The sequence below is a fragment of the Marmota marmota genome, unplaced genomic scaffold, assembly GCF_001458135.2.
Source record: "Marmota marmota marmota unplaced genomic scaffold, marMar, whole genome shotgun sequence".
NCBI lineage: Eukaryota > Metazoa > Chordata > Mammalia > Rodentia > Sciuridae > Marmota > Marmota marmota.
Genome location: NW_025999987.1, coordinates 139,256 through 161,137, shown reverse-complemented (window position 1 = coordinate 161,137; position 21,882 = coordinate 139,256). Strand labels below are relative to the sequence as shown.

The 21,882-nt window shown below is 39.5% G+C and overlaps 1 protein-coding gene across 1 annotated transcript; it reads right to left on the bottom strand.

Moving 5' to 3' along the window:
• Nucleotides 1–3,080: 3,080 nt before the first annotated feature.
• On the bottom strand, nt 3,081–4,194 carry LOC107160851 (olfactory receptor 2H2). Its single transcript, XM_015507449.2, has one exon. The coding sequence runs from the start codon at nt 4,143–4,145 to the stop codon at nt 3,207–3,209; it is 939 nt and encodes a 312-aa protein (XP_015362935.1). The 5' UTR covers nt 4,146–4,194; the 3' UTR covers nt 3,081–3,206.
• Nucleotides 4,195–21,882: the final 17,688 nt, after the last annotated feature.

The window sequence follows — 21,882 nt, the reverse complement described above, 5'->3', positions numbered from 1 at the left end:
CATGATTCAAACTTCTATGAAGACTTCTCTGACCAACCACACCTCCTTTCCAAGCACTCACTCTGTATGCATTTTTTTTTTTAGTTAAACACACAGTATCTTTATTAATTTTCATGTGGTGCTAAGGATCTAACCCAGTTAAAGCCCCAGCCTTCATATGCTTTTATTGTACATTCCTTTAACCTTTTATCTGCTCCCAACTCAGTTGTGTTACTGCTACCTGTGCTGGAGATATGTCTTTGACTGTCCCTACTGTTTAGGGTTGTGATTAAATAAACTTAAATGGGTTTTTTTCTTCTAGAGTATCAAATGTATAACTTTTCACATGGATACTGGATGAATTTAGAATAAGAATTGTTAGTCCTAATGCCTGAGTTAAAGCATTTATTTAATGAAGCAGGTTTCATTAAAACGGATTCCTATAAACTGCTTCACTTAATTCTCTGTTGTATTTCCCCTAGAGTCCATCTAGAAACAATTGAGCTTCTGGGTTTAGGGAGCTGATAAACAGAAGGAAAAAGTAGAGGTCTCTAGGTGCCAGTGAGAGAAGATGGAGCAGGTCTTGAGAAACAGTATTACATAAGAGCCTTGAAAAGTAGAATTAACATTAGTGTTGCTTATGGGGCTGAGATTAGAATTATTAAACATAAAATGAGGACCTTACTTTAAGATTAATAATTAGGCTGAGGAGAAAATAAGATTAACACATGAATGGCTAGGATAAAGATTAGGATTAGAATAGAGTTAATGCTGCTGTTCTGGACTGATAACAGGGTAAATGTTGGATCAAGGCCATTTTATGTAGGGACTAGAAATGAAACAAGAATTTTCATTTTTCTTTGTTGGCATGTACTCAAGGAGAATTTGCCCAGCCTGGACAACAGGAAGACCTTGACACAAATAAAACTAAAAAAACTGGTGATGGAGTATAGTGCAATGGTAGAGTTCTTGCCTAGCAAGCCTGAGGCCCTTTGATCCCCAGCACTCCCCCCCACCCCCCAAAAAAAACCCAAGTGTGTGTGTTTGTGTGTGTGTGTGTGTGTACATGTTTACTTATTTTGTGTGTGTGTGTGATACTGGGGTTGAACCCAGGGACACTCTACCTTGGATCTACATCCTCAGCCCTTTTTTATTTTGAGAAAGGTCTCTGTTGACAAGGCTGGCCTTGAACTGGCGATCCTTCTGCCTCAGCCTCCTGATTTTTGGGAATTACAGGTGTTCATCATCATGTCCAGCTTAGAAATAGAATTTGGTATTGCCGTCAGTTCCATGGAAAAGCTAGGTGGAGGAATCTGTAGGATTCGGACTCCACAACTATTTACACATTCTCTGGAGGGTAAGATTCATTCATTTGCTCACTCACTTATCCATAGAATCAGGTGCCAATTTTCTGCAAATTTTTCTCTGCTTTATGGGAGCCTGAAATCTTGTGGAAGAACAGGAGTACAGAGGAAGGCAGGAGCACAGAGTTGTAAAAATACTTACAAGGGATTCTTGTTTTTTGTTGCCATGGGATGATGATTTGAAGCATTTGAAAAACTATTCCAACTGATCATGGTGGCACACACATGTAATTCCAGCAACTTTGGAGACTGAGGCAGAAGATCAAAAGTTCAAGGTCAGCCTGAGCAACTTTGTGAAACCCGGTCTCAAAACATAACAAGGGCTGGTAAAGTGGGTTCCATTGTTAGTACTAAAAACAAAACCCAAAAAGCTACAACGTATTCTGAGATTCAAAACGGAGTGACCATGGTACATGTGTTGCTAGACTGGGATGATGCTCTTAAGTTTGTTGAGGAATTGAGGTGTCTCACCTGGGCTGGGAGGGCAATAATTGTACCCACAGGCAAAGCTAAGAACGTGGAATCTGGTCAGTTCTCCTGGTTCCAAATCCTGTGTCTTAGTTTCTGCTTCTGAAAAAGGATGTATTATTTGCTTCATATTGTTATTACATGGGTTAAATGCATAAATGTGTGGAAATTACATTAAATAGTGTCTGGAATCTCATAATCGGTATAAAACAGTTCCTGTCTGAGCAGAGCACAGTGTGTGCTGATGTTCATGAAGTTTCAGGTCATGAGCCAGGGATGGCACATGCAATTTCACATTTGGCCAATAGATGGCACCAGAATCCTCAATGTACAAATTATCCTGCCTGCCTAAACATGAAGACTTTTCCCTGAGCTTGTTGTTGGCATTGTAAAGAAGAAATGCCAGGACTGAAGTTAAAGTTTCTTCCCAAGGCTCTGTGCTGGCTTCAAGCCTAAGGATACTAGGGTATCTGATTTTGGGTGTGAAAACAACAGTGTGTATTTGAGAATTGCCTGACTGGATGTCAGGGGTCCTGGAATTTATTTAGTTCTCATACTGTGTTGTTGGGTGAGTTTCTGAACTTACAAGCTGCCCATCTCTCTTACTAATATTTGGAGGGCAAATCAGAATGATAATATAAACCAGACATATATAAGTAAGTGGAAAAAAAGAGAAGCAAAGAAAATAGGGTAGGAACTAGAGATGGAGAAATAGTGATAATATGACAAGGGAGGGGAATTAGAAATGGAAATGATAACATTAGGAACATGATTGTGAGAGCAAATCATTGAAAATAAAATAGAGAAAAAGAAAATATTTGATTCATGATAAATGTTTTATATAGATACTTATCTCCCTATTTGTATTCTTGTATGAGTGTGTATGCACATACACACACACACACACACACAAAATCATCTATTGCTGTGAAAAGATGGGTGTGAAGAAGACAGAGGGCTGCAAAACTCAATCTTCCTGATGAAATCATGTCAAATTTTAATTTTTTTAAAGATGTTGATGGACTTTTATTCTTTTATTTATATACAGTGCTGAGACTAGAACCCAGTGCCTTACACATGCTAGTCAAGTGCTCTACCGCTGAGCCACAACCCCAACCCCCCAGCTTTTTTGTGGTGCTGGGGATTGAATCCAGGGCCTTGTGCATGCAAGCACTCTACCAACTGAGCTATATCCCCAGCCCCTTTTCTTTCAATTTTTTTAAAAAAATATTTATACTTATTTATTTTTGTTTTCAGTGGACACAACATCTTTGTTTGTATGTGGTGCTAAGGATTGAACCTGGGCTGCACACATGCCAGGCGAGCGCGCTACCACTTGAGCCACATCCCCAGCCCCTTTTCTTTCAGTTTTAAAGCAGATTGATCAGCACTCCCTCAGTTTTGTCTGGGCTCCACTTCCTTCCCCAGCAACCTCCTGAATGCCCTTTTTACCTCCTTGTTCCTCAGAGTGTATATGAGTGGGTTAAGTGAAGGAGTACCCACTGCATAGAAGAGGCCAAAGAACTTGCCCCTCTTTTGGGCATAGGGATTTTTGGGCTGGAGGTAGACAGCAATGACTGAGCTGTAGAAGAGGGTAACCACAATGAGGTGGGAGGAGCAGGTCCCAAAAGCTTTCCTCCTGCCCCTTGCAGAGTTAATCCTCAACACTGCCCGGGTAATGGCTCCATAAGAGATAAGGATGAGGCTGAGTGGCACAACCAAAATGAAGACACTGGCTACAGCCATCTGGATCTCATTGTAGGTGGTGTCCCCACAGGAGAGCCGAATTAAAGCTGGGACCTCACACACAAAATCATCCACCTGATGGTGGGGACAGAAGGGTAGGTGGAGGGTGGCTGGTGTCTGGATTACTGACTCCACCAATCCGATGATCCAGGCAACAGCTGCCAGCTGCAGGCACAGGCGGGGGTGGATGATGGTGGCGTAGTGGAGGGGCTGGCAGACAGCCACATAGCGATCAAAGGCCATCACTGTCAGGAGGATGCATTCAGTGGTCCCCAGGGACAGGAAGATGAACAGCTGGATGAAGCAGCCCAGGAAGCTGATGGTCTTCTTGGGGCCCCAGAGGTTGACCAGCATCTGGGGGACACAACTTGTGGTGAAGCAGAGGTCCAAGAAGGAGAGGTTGGAGAGGAAGAAGTACATTGGAGAGTGGAGCCTGGGGTCCAGCACTGACAGCAGGATGATGAGTGTGTTGCCCACCAGGGTGAGGAGGTAGGAAGTTAAGACAACCACAAAGAGAATCTTTTCTAGCCCTGGGTGTTCAGAGAAGCCCAGAAGGAGGAATCCCACTGGGGAGCTTTGGTTGAGCATGGCCTGTTCCTGTTCAGAGCTAGAGGGATGAGTGTGTCAGATTAGTGTGTTCCAGCTTGTTTTGTAAAAACACTCTGGATGCTCACTCCTGGTCAAACGTCTAGTGGGAATGGAATGTGGTGGACAGTGGTCAGAGACCTCGTGCTGGTGCTTCTGACTTGAGTGAGGGCAAAGGAGGCTGATGTCAAATGTGGATCCGTTAACTCATTCTTTCAGCAGAGGTTTATTGGGTGCCGATGTTCTGAGTGCTTTTCTAACTGTTGTTCTTAATTTATTTGTTGGAATAAATAGCAAATAAATATATTTTGAATGAATGTTCTATATATATATATATTATTTCTGTCAGCTTGATTATTTCCTTATTGGTTGGATGAATTTTGTAGAACTTCATATTCTATTTTATACTTCATTTGCAAGGGAGCTTATCTGAGAGAGAATGCATTATCTATGGGAGAGATTTTCTTTCATTTTAAGAGATCCATACTCATAGCAAGATCAATTCAGTTGCCCGGGCCTCTTTAGCAACCTAAGTCACTCAGCTGACTGATTAGGAAAATTGCTTAGTTCCAAGGGAAGTTTACCAGCGGGAGGTGAGAATGGCCCCATACATGTTAAAAATACTGAGTTCATAGCATTATGAACAAGAATAACTTTTTTTTTTTTTTTTGTGCTGAGAATTGAACCCAGGGATACTTTACCCACTGAGCTACATCCCCAGCCTTTTAAAATTTCTTATTTTGAGACAGATTCTTGCTAAATTGCTTAGGTGAATTTGCGATCAGTCACCTGAATTGCTGGGATGACTGGTATGCAGTACTGTGCTTGGTCTTAAAAATAACGAAGTCAATCTGTGTGATGCCCACCACCCAGGTTAAGGAACTGAACAAATATTTCAGAGTCTTTGAAGCTCTTATGTACTCCTCCCTGACTTCTTAATTTTCCACTTCCAGCACAGAACTACCTTTTGAATGTGTTCCTTTGTTTGCTGAGACAGGGTCTTGCTACGTTGTCCAGGTTGGGCTTGAAATCCTGGGCTCAAGTCATCCTCCTGCCTCAGCCTCCCAAGTGCTGGGACTCCAGGTGTGCACCACTGTGCCTGGCTTTGAATTTTTAATTCTCTCTCTTCCTCTCTTTCTTTTATTTGAGATAGAGTTTACATACCAAACTTAAGAGTTTTCAAGTATATTCACCAGTTATGTAATTAAACACCACCTACCTCCAGAACATTTCACATCACCCCAAAAGAAACTCCATGCCTGTCAGCAGCCACCCCTCATTTGTTTTCTTTGAAATATATATTTCTTTGTATGCAACTTAAACAATAGCCAACTATTTCTTATTCATTGGTCAACTATTATCCTAATCAGTTTTCTGCATTTTTAAATTGGTTATTCTCTTTAAATTGGTTATTCATTTACTTCACTCTCTTTCTCTACCTTATTTCTGGATATTCATAGGTTACATCTTGTTTTTTTGGGGGTGGGGGTGGGAAGGAGTACTGGGGATTGAACCCAGCAGTGCTTTACCACTGAGCTACCTTCTCAGTTCTTTTAATCTTGAGACAGGGTCTTGCTTAGTTGCTGAGGCTGGCCTCAAACTTGTGATGCTCCTGCCACAGTCTCTGGAGTAGTTGGGATTACAGGCATCTGCCAATGCACCCAGTTTAGATTATATCCGTTTTAGGGACTCTGTACTTTTTTCTCTTTTAAACTCTTTCATTTACTACTTTTCTTATAATAATTCTTCTTCATATACATTCATTTATTGGTTTGTGCTTTTATTTGTTTCTTGAGACCATAGTACCAGGATTGTGAGAAGATCCGGGTTAGGGATCCTCCCTAAAGGGGTCTACGATAGTTCCATAGTCATTACCTGCCATTGCTATTGGTGGCTACTGTATGTTAAGTGCTTCCTATGGGCCAAGTGTGGTACTAAGCAGCTCCCTGAACCTTTGGTTCTCATAGCAATCTGCAAAGAAGATATTATTCCAGTTTTACCAGAGTAAACAGTTTCAGAAAAGATAACAACTTTCTAAAGTCACCTAGTCAATAAGTGCCAGGATAAGATTCTAGAGACTTTTTTCCAGTCTTGGGCGTTCAGAAAAGCCCAGAGGGAAGGAGCCCACTAGGGAGCTGTGGTTGACCATGACCTGTTCCCGTCCAGAGCTGGAGGGATGAATCTGTCAGGTTGATTAAATGTGTCTTATAAAAATCCCTCTAACTCCAAATATGATGCCTCACTGTTGTGGAAACTGATAGCTCACAGGAGAACAAAAACCATTTTACTTACCGTTAATCAAAGAAAAATCTCTTTGCTGCCAGCAAACAACCATGACAAAACTCGTAGCTGGCACTTAGTCTCCACTTGGACATCAAGAAGATTACTAAAGGGCTGGTGATGTAGCTCAGTGGTAAAGTGCCTGTCTAGCATGCATTAGACCCTGGATAAGATCCCTATCCCTGAAAAACAAAACAACTAAAAATTAAGAAGAATAGGCATCATTGGGAAACTAGATCTCTGGTTCTAACAAGAATTGCTAATATTTACTAGCAAGCACTTTTGAAGCACTTCTATATGTGATGTGCTAGAGCTGGCTCATGCTATCTTTTGATTATTAAATTTTCAGAAATTTTTTGAGATACTTATTAAGCCATTGGTAGCTTGAATCAGCTACAGGAGGAGTATTTACACTATGGAAATGGACATCACTACAAATTGGCTCTGCCTCCCCCAACCCAACTGGTTGTTAAACATTTACCAGCATACCTCTGATTGTCCTTCACAACTCTATGTGTTAGTATTATCTTTCCTTTAATATGAAGAAATTGAGGCAAAGAAAATTTAGGCAATATAGTTAATAAGCACCCAAGCTGATGTGTGAACCGAAGTATGTTGGCTGTTCGCCAACCACAGCCCACCCTATCTCTGCAGGGAAGATGAGGCCAAGAGAAGCCAGAGATACCTCTTTGCTAAGAAGGTCTACCAACCACCCCTCTCAGTCAAGGAGAAGTTGGCTTCTGCTTTAGTGATACTGGAGTTAGGTAGGTTGATGCTGTGTGGCGGTAGAGGGAGCAATCCCAGGACTCTCATCCCATGGAGAGAAAGAACTCATTAATTCTGTTAAGACCCTAGGGTTCCACAGCCCACAGACAATTAATTAGCCACTGATGATGGTAAAGGGGGCAGGGGAATATCTATAGAAAATATGCCAGCAAGAGTCGTCACCACAGTGGTAGGTACAAAGGTCACTCACTGCTTCTCTCTGTCGACAGGAAGAATAAGGACAATGCATCTCCTCCTTTCTACTTCCAGTGACTCCCAGCATCCAACTCTCCCCCTCAAGCCTGTGATTCACCTACTCAGGACCCCACATTTTTGTTTGTTTATTTTCAGTACTAGGGATTGAACCCAGGGCCTGTGTGTGCTAGGCAAGTGCTCTATCATTGCGCTACATCCCCAGCCCTTCATATTTTATTTTGAGAAAAGGTCTCACTAAGTTGCTTGAGGCAGGCCTCAAATTTGCAATTCTCCAGCCTTAGTCTCCTGAGTGTCTGTGATTACAAGTGTGTAGTACCATGCCTGGCCTAGGATCCACTGACCTACTTATTTTTCCATTCAACACTTCTGAGGTGGACCACACTATACTAACAGAATTATAACACCCTAGGGCTATAAGAATACTTAGAGCATTTAGTCTCACTCTCATATGGTTCAGCTGAGTCATTACCATACCTCTCTTCCATTACAGCTGGGGCCTGTGGGCTCAGCTGGCCCAGCTGGCCCAGGTCCAGATCAAGTGAATGTACCCGTTGGCCTATCTTAAGACATAATTGCGATGCCTGTACTAGGTAGTTGGCAGGATCTCCACATTGGTCTTTGGTGTATGGAGTAATAGAAAAGTGGGGAAAGCCAAATGATGCCCTGAATCTGCACTCCCTTCTCCACAAATGCAGTAAATCAAGAACAATGTTATGATAAAAATAAATGATTGCCTGATGCCACATTTAAAGGATTCAGGGCTAATTGTCCCTTTCATATGCCCCATTTAATTCACCAGTCTAGTCACTACAAAAACCAGATGGATCTTGGAAGATGACTGGGCTACCACAAACTAAACCAAGAGAGAGCAATAATTGCAGTCATTTTGTCTTATTAACATAGTTCCAGGTCCATGTTACACAACCATCAATCTGATGAATGCTCTGTTAAAATACTATCAGGAAAGAGGACCAGAGGCAATTTACATTTACAGAGTGTAGATATAAGTTCACATTTGTGATTTTTTGGACTATGTGGCCCAAAGAGACAAGGATACTGATGGTTGCTACTCCAGGTTGAAAAAAAAAAAAGGCTTTGATTTGTAGCATTTTACGATTTTCATAGTCTAAAATATTCCCACCATGGCCAATTTTAAACTGTCAATGTGACATTTCAAAAAAAAAAAAAAAGGTTGAAAAGAGACACATAGTAACATACTACTATGCAGTATTTTATATAGTAGTTTTATTATACAGACATTACAGATGTGAATAACCACAAGAGCATAGATAACAGTGAACTATGGTAAAATAACTAGGAAATGATGAGTTTAAGTACTTTTTACTTTTGTCTTAAAATATAATTTATTTGAATGTAAGTTTAAATAACCATTTTTTGTATTGGCTGTTTAACAACTGGTTTCAAAAGTTCTTGAAAATTTAAAAATCAGCTTCATGAGGCAGTATGAACTAGCCCCAGTATACTCTTAGACATGACCTTCTGGACATTCCACAAAACATCACATAGTTTCACTATATAGATGATATTGTATTAATCAAACAGAATGAGATAGAAAGGTAAGTATGTTGGGGCCATTGGTAAGACAAAACACTCCGTGGGTGGAAGATAAACCCTATAGAGATTCAAGGCCATCTCTAAAATTTTTAGAGATCTAGTAGTCTGGAGCCTGTTGGGACATTTTCTTTCTTTCTTCTTCTTCTTTTTTTTTTTTTTTTTTTAAATTTTGGAGTTGTAAATGGATAGCATGCCTTTATTTGTTTCATTTTATGTGGTCCTCAGGATCGAACCCAGGGCCTCACACATGCTAGGCAAGCGCCCTACCACTGAGCTGCTGCCCCAGCCCCGGGACATTTTCTTTTTAATTGAGTATTGAGGACTGAACCCAAGGGTATGTACCACTGAGCTACATCCCATGCCCCTGACCCTAACTGCATTTTTTTTTTTTTTGAACAAAGATCTTGCTAAATTGCAAAGGCTGGCCTTAAACTTGCAATCTTCCTGCCTTAGCCTCCTAGTTGCTGAGATTACAGGTGTGTCCCACTTCTCCCAGGTATTCCTTTTTATTTTTTGAGACAGGGTCTCATTAAGTTACCCAGGCTGGACTTGAAGTTGGGATCCTCCTGCCTCAGCCTCCTGAGTAGCTTGAATTACAAGTGTGTGACACCACTCCTAGCAAGGACATTCCTTTGAAATAAGGACAAGTTATTGCACTTTGCACCACTGATGGTAACACCACTGATGCTTGATAGTCTTTTGGTTCTAGGGGAAGCACATTCCACATTCATAGGGTTACTGCATGGAAGTGTTCATTAGTAACTGACTGGAGCCCAGAGCAGGAAGGGTTCTGTGGCTATTCTAGGCTGTTCTACACAGCCCTGCTACTTTGGTTAGCTGATCTAACAAACTCTAGAGTACTAGATACTAGAGGTATCAGTGATGGTAAAAGATGCAGTGTGACATTACCAAAGGAAAATCACAACATAGACCTCAAGTTTATGCTGTTAGAAAAGTGTACTCCATTAGAAATCCTCCCAGCTTGCTACTGGGTCTTATAAGAGACAGGATTCCTGACTGTGGGGCATCAAATGACTATGAGGCTCAAAATGCCTATGATTACCTGGGTACTGTCAAACCAATCAATATGAAAAAGTCACACGGCCATAGCATCATCCATTGAAATACAGAAGAAGTACATTCTAGATACAGCATGAGCAGAACTGGAGGGCAAAAGTGAGGTGCATAAGCATGTGGCCCAGATCCTCATGTTGTCCATACTGTTGCCTCAGGATCTCTGCCTTTGCTTTCATCAGTGGCTCATGGGAGGTGTTCCAGTTATCTATTATTATATTATAAAATCTCCCAAATCTTAATTTTTTTTAAACAGAGAGAGAGAGAGAGAATTTTTTTAATACTTATTTTTTAGTTTTCGGCAGACACAACATCTTTGTTTGTATGTGGTGCTGAGGATCGAACCCGGGCCGCACGCATGCCAGGCGAGCGCGCTACCGCTTGAGCCACATCCCCAGCCCCAAATCTCCCAAATCTTGATGGCTTAAACCTACCACAACTTCATTGTATCCCCACAGTATAATTGGCCAAGAATTCAGGCTAGGCGAGTCTTTTGTTTCATGATGGGTCATCTGGGATCGCTTGGAGGTATTCAGCTGACAGATGGACTGCTCCATCCTGGCACCTTGATGGGTTTATTGCAAGTTTGGGCTCATCTTGACCTTTCTGTCTTTATATTATCTCAGGACCTTACAAATGATCTCTCTAGCATAAAAGTCAAGTTTTTTACATGGTGATTTGGGACTCCAAGAGCCATGCCAGTTCTCTTACAGGCAAGGCCCAGAACTGGCATGGTGTCACTTCTGTCACATTATCTTGGTCAAAATAGCCATAGACCAGTCATAGATTCAAGAGGATGGGAAATAGATACCCTTCCTGATGGGAGGCTTGTCAAGAGTTTATAAGCACCTATAATCTTTCTTAGTGGGAAGGAGAGGTACTTTATGACAAGTTTACAGAGGGAAAAAAATGCTAATTTTAGTTCAGTTCAAGACATTGGTCTGAGCTTAAAATGGACTGCTTTTTTTTAAAGCATATTTTTCTCTAGTCCATCCATTTACCAGTAAATGCCCTAATTTCATTCTTCTTTATGGCTGAGTAGAATTCCATTGCATACATATAAGACATTTTCTTTATCTATTTGACGGTTGATGGGTACCAGGGCTGGTTCCATAACTTGGCTGTTGTGAATTGGGCTGCTATAAACAAACATTAGTGTTCATGTTCTATAGTATGCTGATTTTAGTTCTTTTTTTTTTTTTGAGAGAGAGAGAGAATTTTTTAATATTTATTTTTTAGTTTTCGGTGGACACAACATCCTTGTTTGTATGTGGTGCTGAGGATCGAACCTGGGCCGCATGCATGGCAGGTGAGCACGCTATCGCTTGAGCCACATCCCCAGCCCCTGATTTTAGTTCTTTTGGATAAATACCAAGGAGTGGAATAGCTGAGTGTAGGTGGTTCCATTCCCAGTCTTTTGAGGAATCTTAATACTGCTTTCCAAAGTGGTCATACTAATTTACAGTCCCACCAACAATGTATGAGTGTATGTTTTTTCCCCACATTCTCACCAGCATTTATTATTATTTGTACTCTTTCTTTCTTTTTGGTACTGGGGATTGAACCCAGAAATGCTTTATCACTGAGCTGCATCCCAGCCCTTTTTATTATGTATTTTGATAAAAGATCTTGCTAAATTGCTGAGGCTGGCCTCCAACTTGGGATCCTCCCACATTACTGGGATTACAGGCATGAGCCACTGTGCCTGGTTATTATTTGTATTCTTTTTAAAAATTTTTAGTTATTTTTTTTTTTTTTTAAAGATAGAGTGAGAGAGGGAGGGAGAGAGAGAGAGAGAATTTTTTAATATTTATTTTTTAGTTCTCGGCGGACACAACATCTTTGTTTGTATGTGGTGCTGAGGATCGAACCCGGGCCGCACGCATGCCAGGCGAGCGCGCTACCGCTTGAGCCACATCCCCAGCCCAAAATTTTTAGTTATTGATGGACCTTTATTTTATTCATTTATTTATATGTGAATCGAACCCAGTGCTGCACACATACTAGGCAAGCACTCTAGTGCCGATCCACAACCCCAGCCCATATTATTTGTACTCTTGATGATTGCTATTCTAACTGGGGTGAGATGAAGTCTCAGTATAGTTTCGATTTGCCTTTCCCTGATTGCTAAGGATGTTGAACGTTTTTCATATATTTCCTGGCCATTTGTAAGCTACTCCTCACATCAGGAGGATGAGAAATGCCTGTTTAGATAATTTGTTTGTTTATTTGTTTGTTGGTATTAGGGATTGAACCAGGGGCCCTTAACCAGTGAGCCATATTCCCAACTCTATTATTTATTTATTTGCATTGAAGATACCATTTTTAATGTTCCTGGAATGGCTGGTACTGATAGATAATTAAAACACACATTAATCGAATGAATACAGGGTTTCTTACACTGTTGAACGCAAATTGAGTATTTGTCTCTTAATAAAATCACATTTGACATGTATCTTACTATCTACAACACAATTCAAATTTAAAAGGTGTATACAAACAAAATAATACAAGATACTCAGCATCTTCCCTAGGCTGTCAGTGCCATACCCACATGCACTTGTGTACTGAATAGGTTTCATGAAAATACTTTAGAACCCAGTGCCAACTCTCTCTCTTAAAGCATTCTATGTTGATAACACCTTTCTTTCTATAGCCATCATGCCTTTGTTAACTCTACTGCAACACATGGAGTGCTGTTATAATTGTTTCTTGGTTTCCATTTTTGAACAGCACATACTTCGAAACTATGAGCCATGTATTGTTCATCTGTATTAACTTATCATTGTATAGTTTATGACAGATATTGGGTAATCAATGTGACTATTTAATAAAATGAGTAAAAGTGAGCATTCAGGTAAGGGGCACAATATTTAGAAGATTTCTATATAGATTGGCTTAACTGATCCTGATATTATTTTTTATTTAAAGACAGGGTCTCGCTAAGTTACTGAGGCTGGCTTTGAACTTGTGATCCTCTTGCCTCAGCCTCCTGAGTTGCAGGGATTACAGTGTGCACCACTGCACTTGGCATTTGTCCATTTATTGATTGCATTATTTGTGGGGTTTTTTTTGTGTGTGTGTGTTAAGTTTTTTGAATTCTTTATACTTTCTGTATATTAATCACCTGTCAGAGGAGTAACTGGCAGATTTTCTCAGATTCTGCCTTAGCCTCCTGGTTCCTGGGATTTCAGGTATGCACCACTTCTCCCAGGTATTCTTTTTTATTTTTTGAGACAGGGTCTCATTAAGTTGCCCAGGCTGGCCTTGAAGTTGGGATCCTCCTGCCTTAGCCTCCCGAGTAGCTTGGATTACAGGTGTGTGACACCACTCCTAGCAAGGACATTCCTTTGAAATAAGGACAAGTTATTGCACTTTGTACCACTGATGGTAACACCACTGATACTTGATAGTCTTTTGGTTCTAGGGGAAGCACAATCCACATTCATAGGGTTACTGCATGGATGTCTAAACTGTTTTCTTTGCTGTGAAGATGCTTTTTAATTTGAAGTCATTTCATTTATTGATTCTTGGTTTTATTTCCTTGAGTTTTGGGAGTCTCATTAAGGAAGTTGGTGTCTGCATTAATATGTTGAAAAATCAAGGTCGAATGCTTTCTCTCATACCTATAAGCTGGAGAGAAATTTTTAAAAAGATGTGATCCCATGAAAATAGAAGGAAGACTAAAAAGATTGGAGGAAGGGAATCAAGGGGGAAGGAAAAGGTACAGGAAGGGGGAGGAATCACAGAATGAAACTGGTTCTATATATCATTCTGTGTGCATGTATGAATATATCACAATAAATTCAACTTTAATGTATATCCATAATATATCAATTAAAATACAATAAATTAATAGAAGGAAGACCAAGAAAGTAGGGGAAGATGGTAGGGGGAGGGAGAAGGGGAGGGAGAGGGGAAAACTGAGTGTTGAAATGGAGCAAATTATATTCTATACATGTGTTAGGAAACAGACAGATGAGGATGGTGGGAACATGAGGTTGAGAGAATTATTCTATAAAATAGGCCCACTGTGCTGACCCCCACATGCTTTCTTTGCCAAAAAGCAATTTGGCTACGGCCCTGCCTGGCCTAAGTGGACAGGATATGTCCCATTCCTCAGCAAACTGAGGCAGGGGCAAAGGACAGGCAGTCAGTGTAGGTAATGAAGGATGGAGGGCAAGAGAGTGATGACTGGTTATCAAAGAAAGAACAATCGTTTTGCTGGGTCAACAGGGATTGTGTTCCTGGACACTCTGGGTTACGATCAATTAATCTCCTGTGCTCCTGCTTCTAGTCATGTATACAGGGAAGAAAGAGAAGACAATGATTAAAGACATGGGTATTGGGATTTATAAGAAAGCTAGTTGCACCCTCTCCCCTTGGCTTTTTGTTCCAAGGCCTCCTTCTCTTTGTGGAGTCTGTCCTCTATCACTTTCCTAAATACAACTTGCTTGCTACGCTTGCTTCAGTGTTTCTCCAGTATTTATTCTTCAACCCTGGGAACAAGAACCTGTTCCCAAACTCCACCAAACTGGTATCACATGTCACAATGAACTTCACAGTTATAAATAAAATAACAAAAAATAAGAACATAAAATAAATAAATAAGATTCAAACAAAAACAGACTGCTGCTGCACTATAGCCTCACTCAAAAGTAGCTGTGGAAGACAATAGTAATGGGAAATCTTCCCAAAGGACAGGGCTTTGGGTGATGCACCTGGCTATACGTTTTGTTTGGAAGGAGAAGTGGCTCAATGGAAGAACAGATGTAAATAGACAGTGGCAAATGGCTTAGCTAGTTGACCAAAGGCTTGGAAGGAGAAGGTTTGGAAGATCAAAAAATAAAATTCAGGGAAGAGACACATGAATGATTCTGTGAAAATGCAAAAAAAGTGTGAGTATTTTTGTATTGTATGCTAATGCCCATGGGGGCACATCCATAATTGAAGAAGCACTAAACCACCAAGTAAGAGAATGAGTACTTCACTTCAACCAGCCTCTGCATAGGTTACCCCAATGCTGCACAATGGGCTCACGAAAGCAGTGGCTATGGTGGTGGGAGGTACAGATGGGCCCAAAAGCATGGGTTTCCATTCACCACTTAACTGCTGCTGCTGCTGCTGAATGCCCAATGTGCAAGAAATATACAAACATTATATATTGGTGCCATATTCTGAGTAAGAATTTATAGGCCTAAGAGTCAAATTCAAGACAATCTGTCTACTGCAAAATTGGTCATGATCCTGTATAACAGGAAAAAAACCCAAAACAAACAAACAAAAAACCCTTAGCTGTTTTCTCCACTATGCTCTCAACCCTAGACAATTCTTCTTTTCTTAATTTTTTTTAGTTGTAGATGGACACAATACTTTTATTTTATTTATTTTTATGTGGTGCTAAGAATCAAACCCAGTGCCTCATACATGCTAAGCAAGTGCATTACCACTGAGATACAACCCCAGCCCCAACCCTTGACAATTTTGTTCACTAAAATGTGTTGTTTTTCCTCCCACACTGACCAAGAAATTCTCCAGTGGACACTTACTGGACATCCTGTAACTTAATTCAAGTCTGTACTATATACCTGGATGTTGAGTCAGATCCCATAGGTTAAGGTATCCCACAAGACTGCCATGCACTTCAAATACTAATTTTTAAGTCCAGGCTCTGGAAATTCTGACTTCCTGGATACATATCAGGGGTTCCCACAATCCTCCCTTTAGATTCAATCATTTGCTAGAGTGATCCACAGTACTTAGGAAAGCTCTTAGGTTTATCAGTTTAATATAAAGGGTATTATACAAAATGTAGCTGAACAGCCAGATGGAAGAGATGCTTAGAGTAAGGAATGTGGGAAGGGACAGTTTCCATGCTCTATCCAGGACATGCCGAGTGGAGAATAGCACCTACATGTGTTCAGGAACCTGGAAGCTTTCTGACCCCATAGTTCAGGAATCTTTCATGGAGGCTTCATCATGCAGGGATTATTATTAACTCCATCTCCAGCCCCTCTCCAGGATGTGGATGTGTGATGTGGAGCTGAAAGTTCTAAACTTCTAATCATGGTTTGGTTTTTCTGGTGACTAGGACCCATTCAGGAGCTCAAGTGACATCTTACTAGGACAAAAAGATGTTCTTTTTTTTTTTTTTTTAGTTGTAGTTGGACACAATACCTTTATTTTACTTATTTATTTTTATGTGGTGCTGAGGATTGAACCCAGCACCTCGCAGAGGCTAGGCAAGTGCTCCACCACTGAGCCACAATCCCAACCCCAAAAGATGTTTTTTTTTAACAAATTTAAAAAATTCCAAGTGATAAGGAGTTCTATGTCAGAAACCAAGGTCAAAGATCAAATATTAGTTTTGAAATAAAGATTCTCCTAGCATTCCTATTGTTTAGAAAATTACAAATTTTCAGGAGCTCCATGCCAGAATCTGGGAGAAGAGATAAAGTATTTCTTACATCACAATATCGCAGTTCCTTGGCCACCACGTTATTCTGCAGCCCTTGACTGCATTATCTTTTCTGATTTTACATAGATGCTTTTCAAATGTGGTTATAAGCACAAGCACAAAGCCAGTTCAGTGATGATCTCAGGTTTGTGTCATTTTGTTGATTCTCTCCCAAATTTAGCTTTTTGAAATTCTTCTGGCTTTATATTATAGGATGTGTTTTAGTCAACTTTTTTGTCATTGTGACCGACAGACCTGACAAGAACAATTTCAGAGGAGGAAAAGTTCATATCTCAGTCCATAGACAGCCTGCTCCATTGCTGTGGGCCCAAGGTGAGGCAGGGCATCATGGCAGAAGAGTGTTATAAAGGAAAGCAGGCCAGAACACAGGCACTAAGAAGCAGAGAGAGATATATACCACAAAATCATATCCCGATGACCCACCTCCTCTAGTCACACCCTACCTGCCTACAGTGGCCACCCAGTTGATTCTTAACAAGGGATTAATGCACTGATTAGGTTAAGGTTCTCATAACCCAATCATTTCACTTTTAGACTTTCTTGCATCATCTTACACATGAGTTTTTTGGGGGGACACTTCATATATAAACCACAACAGTATGGGATGTATTAGTAATCTCTGATAGTTTTGTGGCATATACAATATTCATGGATAAAGCAACTTTGGGAGTGGATAAGGAACAAGATGTTTATAAATTTAAATTTGTTTTTATTTTAGTTACTGCTTTGTTATGGCCATTTTGCCTGACCATTAGTAATAAGCACTGCAACTGATTCCTACTGGGGCATATATTTGTAGCCACTTCTGTCCTGAGCCTATAGCAGCTTAAAATTTTCTCTTTTATACATGCAAACACACACACACACACACACACATACACATACACACTAGAATAGGTAAAGCATGCACAGCTGGAACATTCAAAAGTCAGTCAAGGACATACTTAAAAAAATAGATTTCCTGCTAGGGTGTTTGGTAGTGCACATCTGTAATCTCAGTGATCCAGGAGACTGAGGACCAAGAATCACAAATTTGAGGCCTGCCTGGGCAATTTAGCAAAATCCTATCTCAATGTTTAAAAAAATAAAATAAAAAGGACTCAGTGATGAAAGAGCCTTGAATTCAATCCCCAGTGCTACTCTCTCACACACACACATAAAGAAAAAGCATATTTCCCTCCCATGTCTGTTCTTCAAACTATTCCCTTTTCTTAGGTGTAGCAGTTGTGACCAGTTTCTTATTTCATTAAATTATACTGGTGTATATTCTTGCAATGTTTTATTTTTATTATACTGTATAGGCCCAGTCAGGAGACAGAAATCACAGTGTTTCAAACAGGAAGTTTAATATAAAGCATTGTTAAGCTATACTATAAGAGTAACTATAATTCTGGACACAATGGCACATGCCTGTAATCCCAAGGCAGGAGGATTGTGAGTTCAAAGCCAGCCTCATCAACTTAGTGAGGCCCTAGAGCAATTCAGCATGACACTGTTTTTAAATAAAATACAAAAAAGGACTGGGGATGTGGCTCAGTGGTTAAGTGCCCCTGGGTTCAATCTCTGGTACCAAAAAATTTTAAAAAAGACTATATGGTATAAAGATAAATCTATTGGATACTCTTGGGCTGAGGGAGAGTTTAGCTCCTTCTCCCAGTGCAGAATTCACACTACACTAAAGAAGGGGTAGTTGCAGCTTACTGGAATAGCAGAAAAGTTTTATAGTTTTTCTAGTTCAGAGCTGGTCCACAGGTTCTGATAAAGCAGGAAATCCACAGTTGGCAAGAGGATACTTGGCATACAAAGAGTCTGAGTGCCACCGTAGTTGGGAGGACTTGTGGTCCTCTTTGAGCTGGGAGAGCTGTAGGAGAAAATCTTTTGGGGCTGCAGGTGATCAGATGGAACTGTGGGTGAGAGATCTGTAGCATGGGGTGTCTATGTTGAGTTGGCTGTAGGAAGATGATCAACAGCTGGGTTGGGCTGTGGGATTGCTGTGTATTCTAGACACATGGAAGGGGCAGAACATAACTAGCTTACCTTTACACCTGCACCTGGCAACAGTGGATTCAGAAGAGAAGCCCCTTTCTCCTGTGATGTTTTTCCAGAGCTCTCTTACTTACTACAAAGGAGAAATATTTGAAGGATTTCTGTCCATTAATGCAGAGAAATTATAGAAGTTGAATTTGGAGTGGAGAGCCAATATGTTGATAATTGGCGCATGTACAAATATAAATAACTATAAACATGTAATGTCCTTACTTTTAGAACACAATACAGGCATATTACCTCATTTGGTTCATTTGCGAAGAGATTGTTCCATATTAATGTGTTTGAAGTTACCTCTTTTCAAAGGCTACATACATATTCCACTGTATGTACCTTTACTTATTGTACTACTCTCTTATTAATTTTATTTCTAATAATTTGCTATTAAAAATAATACTGCAGTAAGTATTCTCATACATCTGCTATTTTATACCATACAAGTATACCGACACACAATTCTATAAGTAGAATTTCTGGGTCAAAGGCAGGCACATAAATATTTGTAAATTGTATTTTTAAAATTTTTAAAAATTAATTTTATTTATATATGACAATGGAATATAAATTGTATTTTTTAACAAAACTTAATACACAAAAAGAATAAATATCATACAAGTACAAATTATATCACTAATGATCCACCACATACTCATTAACCTACTATGGATCCCAAGATCTAGAACAAACCACTGACTCCATCTTGTGTCCACTTCTCTGTCCCTCCTTACTGCTTCTTCCTTGAAGGGATTCACTACTCTGTGCAGTGTATAGTTTTCTTGTTTTTTATTTTAACAGTTTTATCACATTTGTATAGATATCTAAAAAGAACATAAAATTTCCCCTATCCTTTATAATCTTTTTGTTCCTGCAAAGTAACAGCATGCTTTATTTTATAACTACTAGGTAATGAAGTAATGGTATTTATGTTAACCAAGTATTGAATAATGGTACCAGTTTCATTCAATATGTTGTTTCATATAAACATTTAGGCTCTTACAGTTGAACTTTAGGTTTTGAATATGATCTGATGAGACAGTATCAGGAGGATCTGTATTTACTACTGAAAAATCGTTAAGCCAGATGTAATGGTGAGTGCCTGTAATCCTAGTGATTTGGGAGTCTAAGACAGGAGGATTGCAAGTGTGAGGCCAGCCTCAGAAACTTAGTGAGACCCTGTCTCAAATAAAATTTTAAAAATAGGGTGGGGATGTAGCTCATTGGTAAAGTGACCTGGGTTAAATCTCCAATACTGCTCCCCACTCCACACACATACACAAAGAAAAGAAACTCTCATATCTCAGCATTTAGATTGGGCTTTACCTCAGAATTATTGGCTTCTTCTATGTTACAAAGAAAACTTTGAATTTAAAAATCTCTTATCTTTTTTTCTCTATGAAATTCCAGAATTAAAAAAAATATATTTTAATTTGTTCTAATTAGTTATACCTGACAGTAGAATGCATTTTGACACATCATACATAAATGGAGAACTTTTCATTCATCTGATTGTACATGATGTACATAGTCATGTAATCATTTGTGCACAAAGGGTAATGTCCTATTCATTCTACTATCATTCCTACCCCCTACCCCATCCCCTCTCTTCACTCCCCTCTATTTTGAATTAGCATCTGCATATCAGAGAAAACATTCGACTTTTGGTTCTTTGGGATTGGCTTGAAATTCTGGAAGTTTGGTAAGAAAATATCATATTTTGAATTCTGAATGTGTCCTCCCAAAAGTGTGTATTGGAAACTTAACACTTCTGTGCAACAGTGTTAGGGGATGGGTCCTAATGGGAGGTAATTAAGTTATGAGGATTCTGACCTCATGCATTAATGCCTTAATTGTGGGAACATTTCCTCATAAGAGGGCAAGTTTGACCCCCCTTTTGTCTCTTGTGTTTTTGCCTTCTCTATAGGATAATGCAGCAAGAAGGCCCTTGCCAGATGCTGGCTCCTGGATCCTTCTCCTTCTCCTTTCTTCTTCTTCATTACTGGGGATTGAACTCAAGAGTATTTTACCTCTGAGCCACATCCTTTCAACCATTTATTTATTTATTTATTGTTTGTTTGTTTGTGGTACTGGGAATTGAACCCAAGGGATGCTTTAGCACTGTGCCACAGCCCCCATCCTTTTTAAATTTTGAGATAGGACCTTGCTACATTGCTGAGGCTGGCCTCGAACTAGTGATCTTCATGCCTCTGTCTCCTGAGTAACTGGGATTACAGGTGTGCACCATTGTTCCTAACCTTGGTGAATTTTTAAAATCTCAGTTACTGCACTTTTAAACTCCAGATATTCTATTTAGTCTCTCCTTTGGTTTCTTCCTTCCTCCCCACCTTTACTTAGTATCATTTAATGTATTAAAAAACAGCTTTTTACAAAAATTCAAAATAGGAAATGTCAGTCTCAACAATACTTTTTTTTTTTTTAGTAGATGGACACAATACCTTTATTTGATTTTTATGTGGTGCTGAGGATTGAACCCAGAGCCTCATGCATGCTAGGCGAGCACTCTACCACTGAGCCACAACCCCAGCCCTCAACAATATTTTTTTAAAAAATTTATTTCATTGGTTCTTCTTAGTTATACATGACAGCAGAATACATTTTGATAAATTATAAAAGCATAGGATATATGTTATTTTAATTACAACTCCATATTTGTAGGTGGGCATGACGGTGGTATGCATTTAGGTATTTTCATATGTGTTCATAGGAAAATTATGCTAGATTTATTCTACTGTCTTTCCTTTCCTCATCTCCCTTCTCTTCCTTTCATTCCCCTTTGTCTAATCTATTGAACTTTTCTTCTTCCCCTTTTCCCTGCTTTATTGTGGTTTAGCTTCCACATATCAGCAAAAACATTTGATTTTTGGTTTTGGGGGATTGTCTTATTTCGCTTAGCAACATATTCTCCAGATCTACCTATTTACTGGCAAATGTCATAAGGTCATTCTTCTTTATGGCTGAGTAATCTTCCATTGTGTATATATAGCACAATTTCTTTGTACATTCATCTGTTGATGGGCATCTAGGTTGGTTGGTTCCATAGCTTAGCCATCAACAATACATTTAATACAATCACAGATTCCAAATGAAAAACATAAATGACTCATGATACAAGTTTTCAACCTTTCTTAGACAACACAGAAACAAAGTATTCAAGTTGTGTTTTAATAAGAGGAAAATGAAATCTAATTTCCACACAAAGATAGTTTTAAAAAATAAAACCAATGTTGAACTACTTAAAAAAATAAAACCAATGTTGAACTTCTTTTTTTTTTTTTTTTTTTTTTTTAA

Bases quoted from the DNA above. Each gene is read 5' to 3' on its own strand.
- LOC107160851 (XM_015507449.2), bottom strand. From the start codon at position 4,145: ATGCTCAACCAAAGCTCCCCAGTGGGATTCCTCCTTCTGGGCTTCTCT.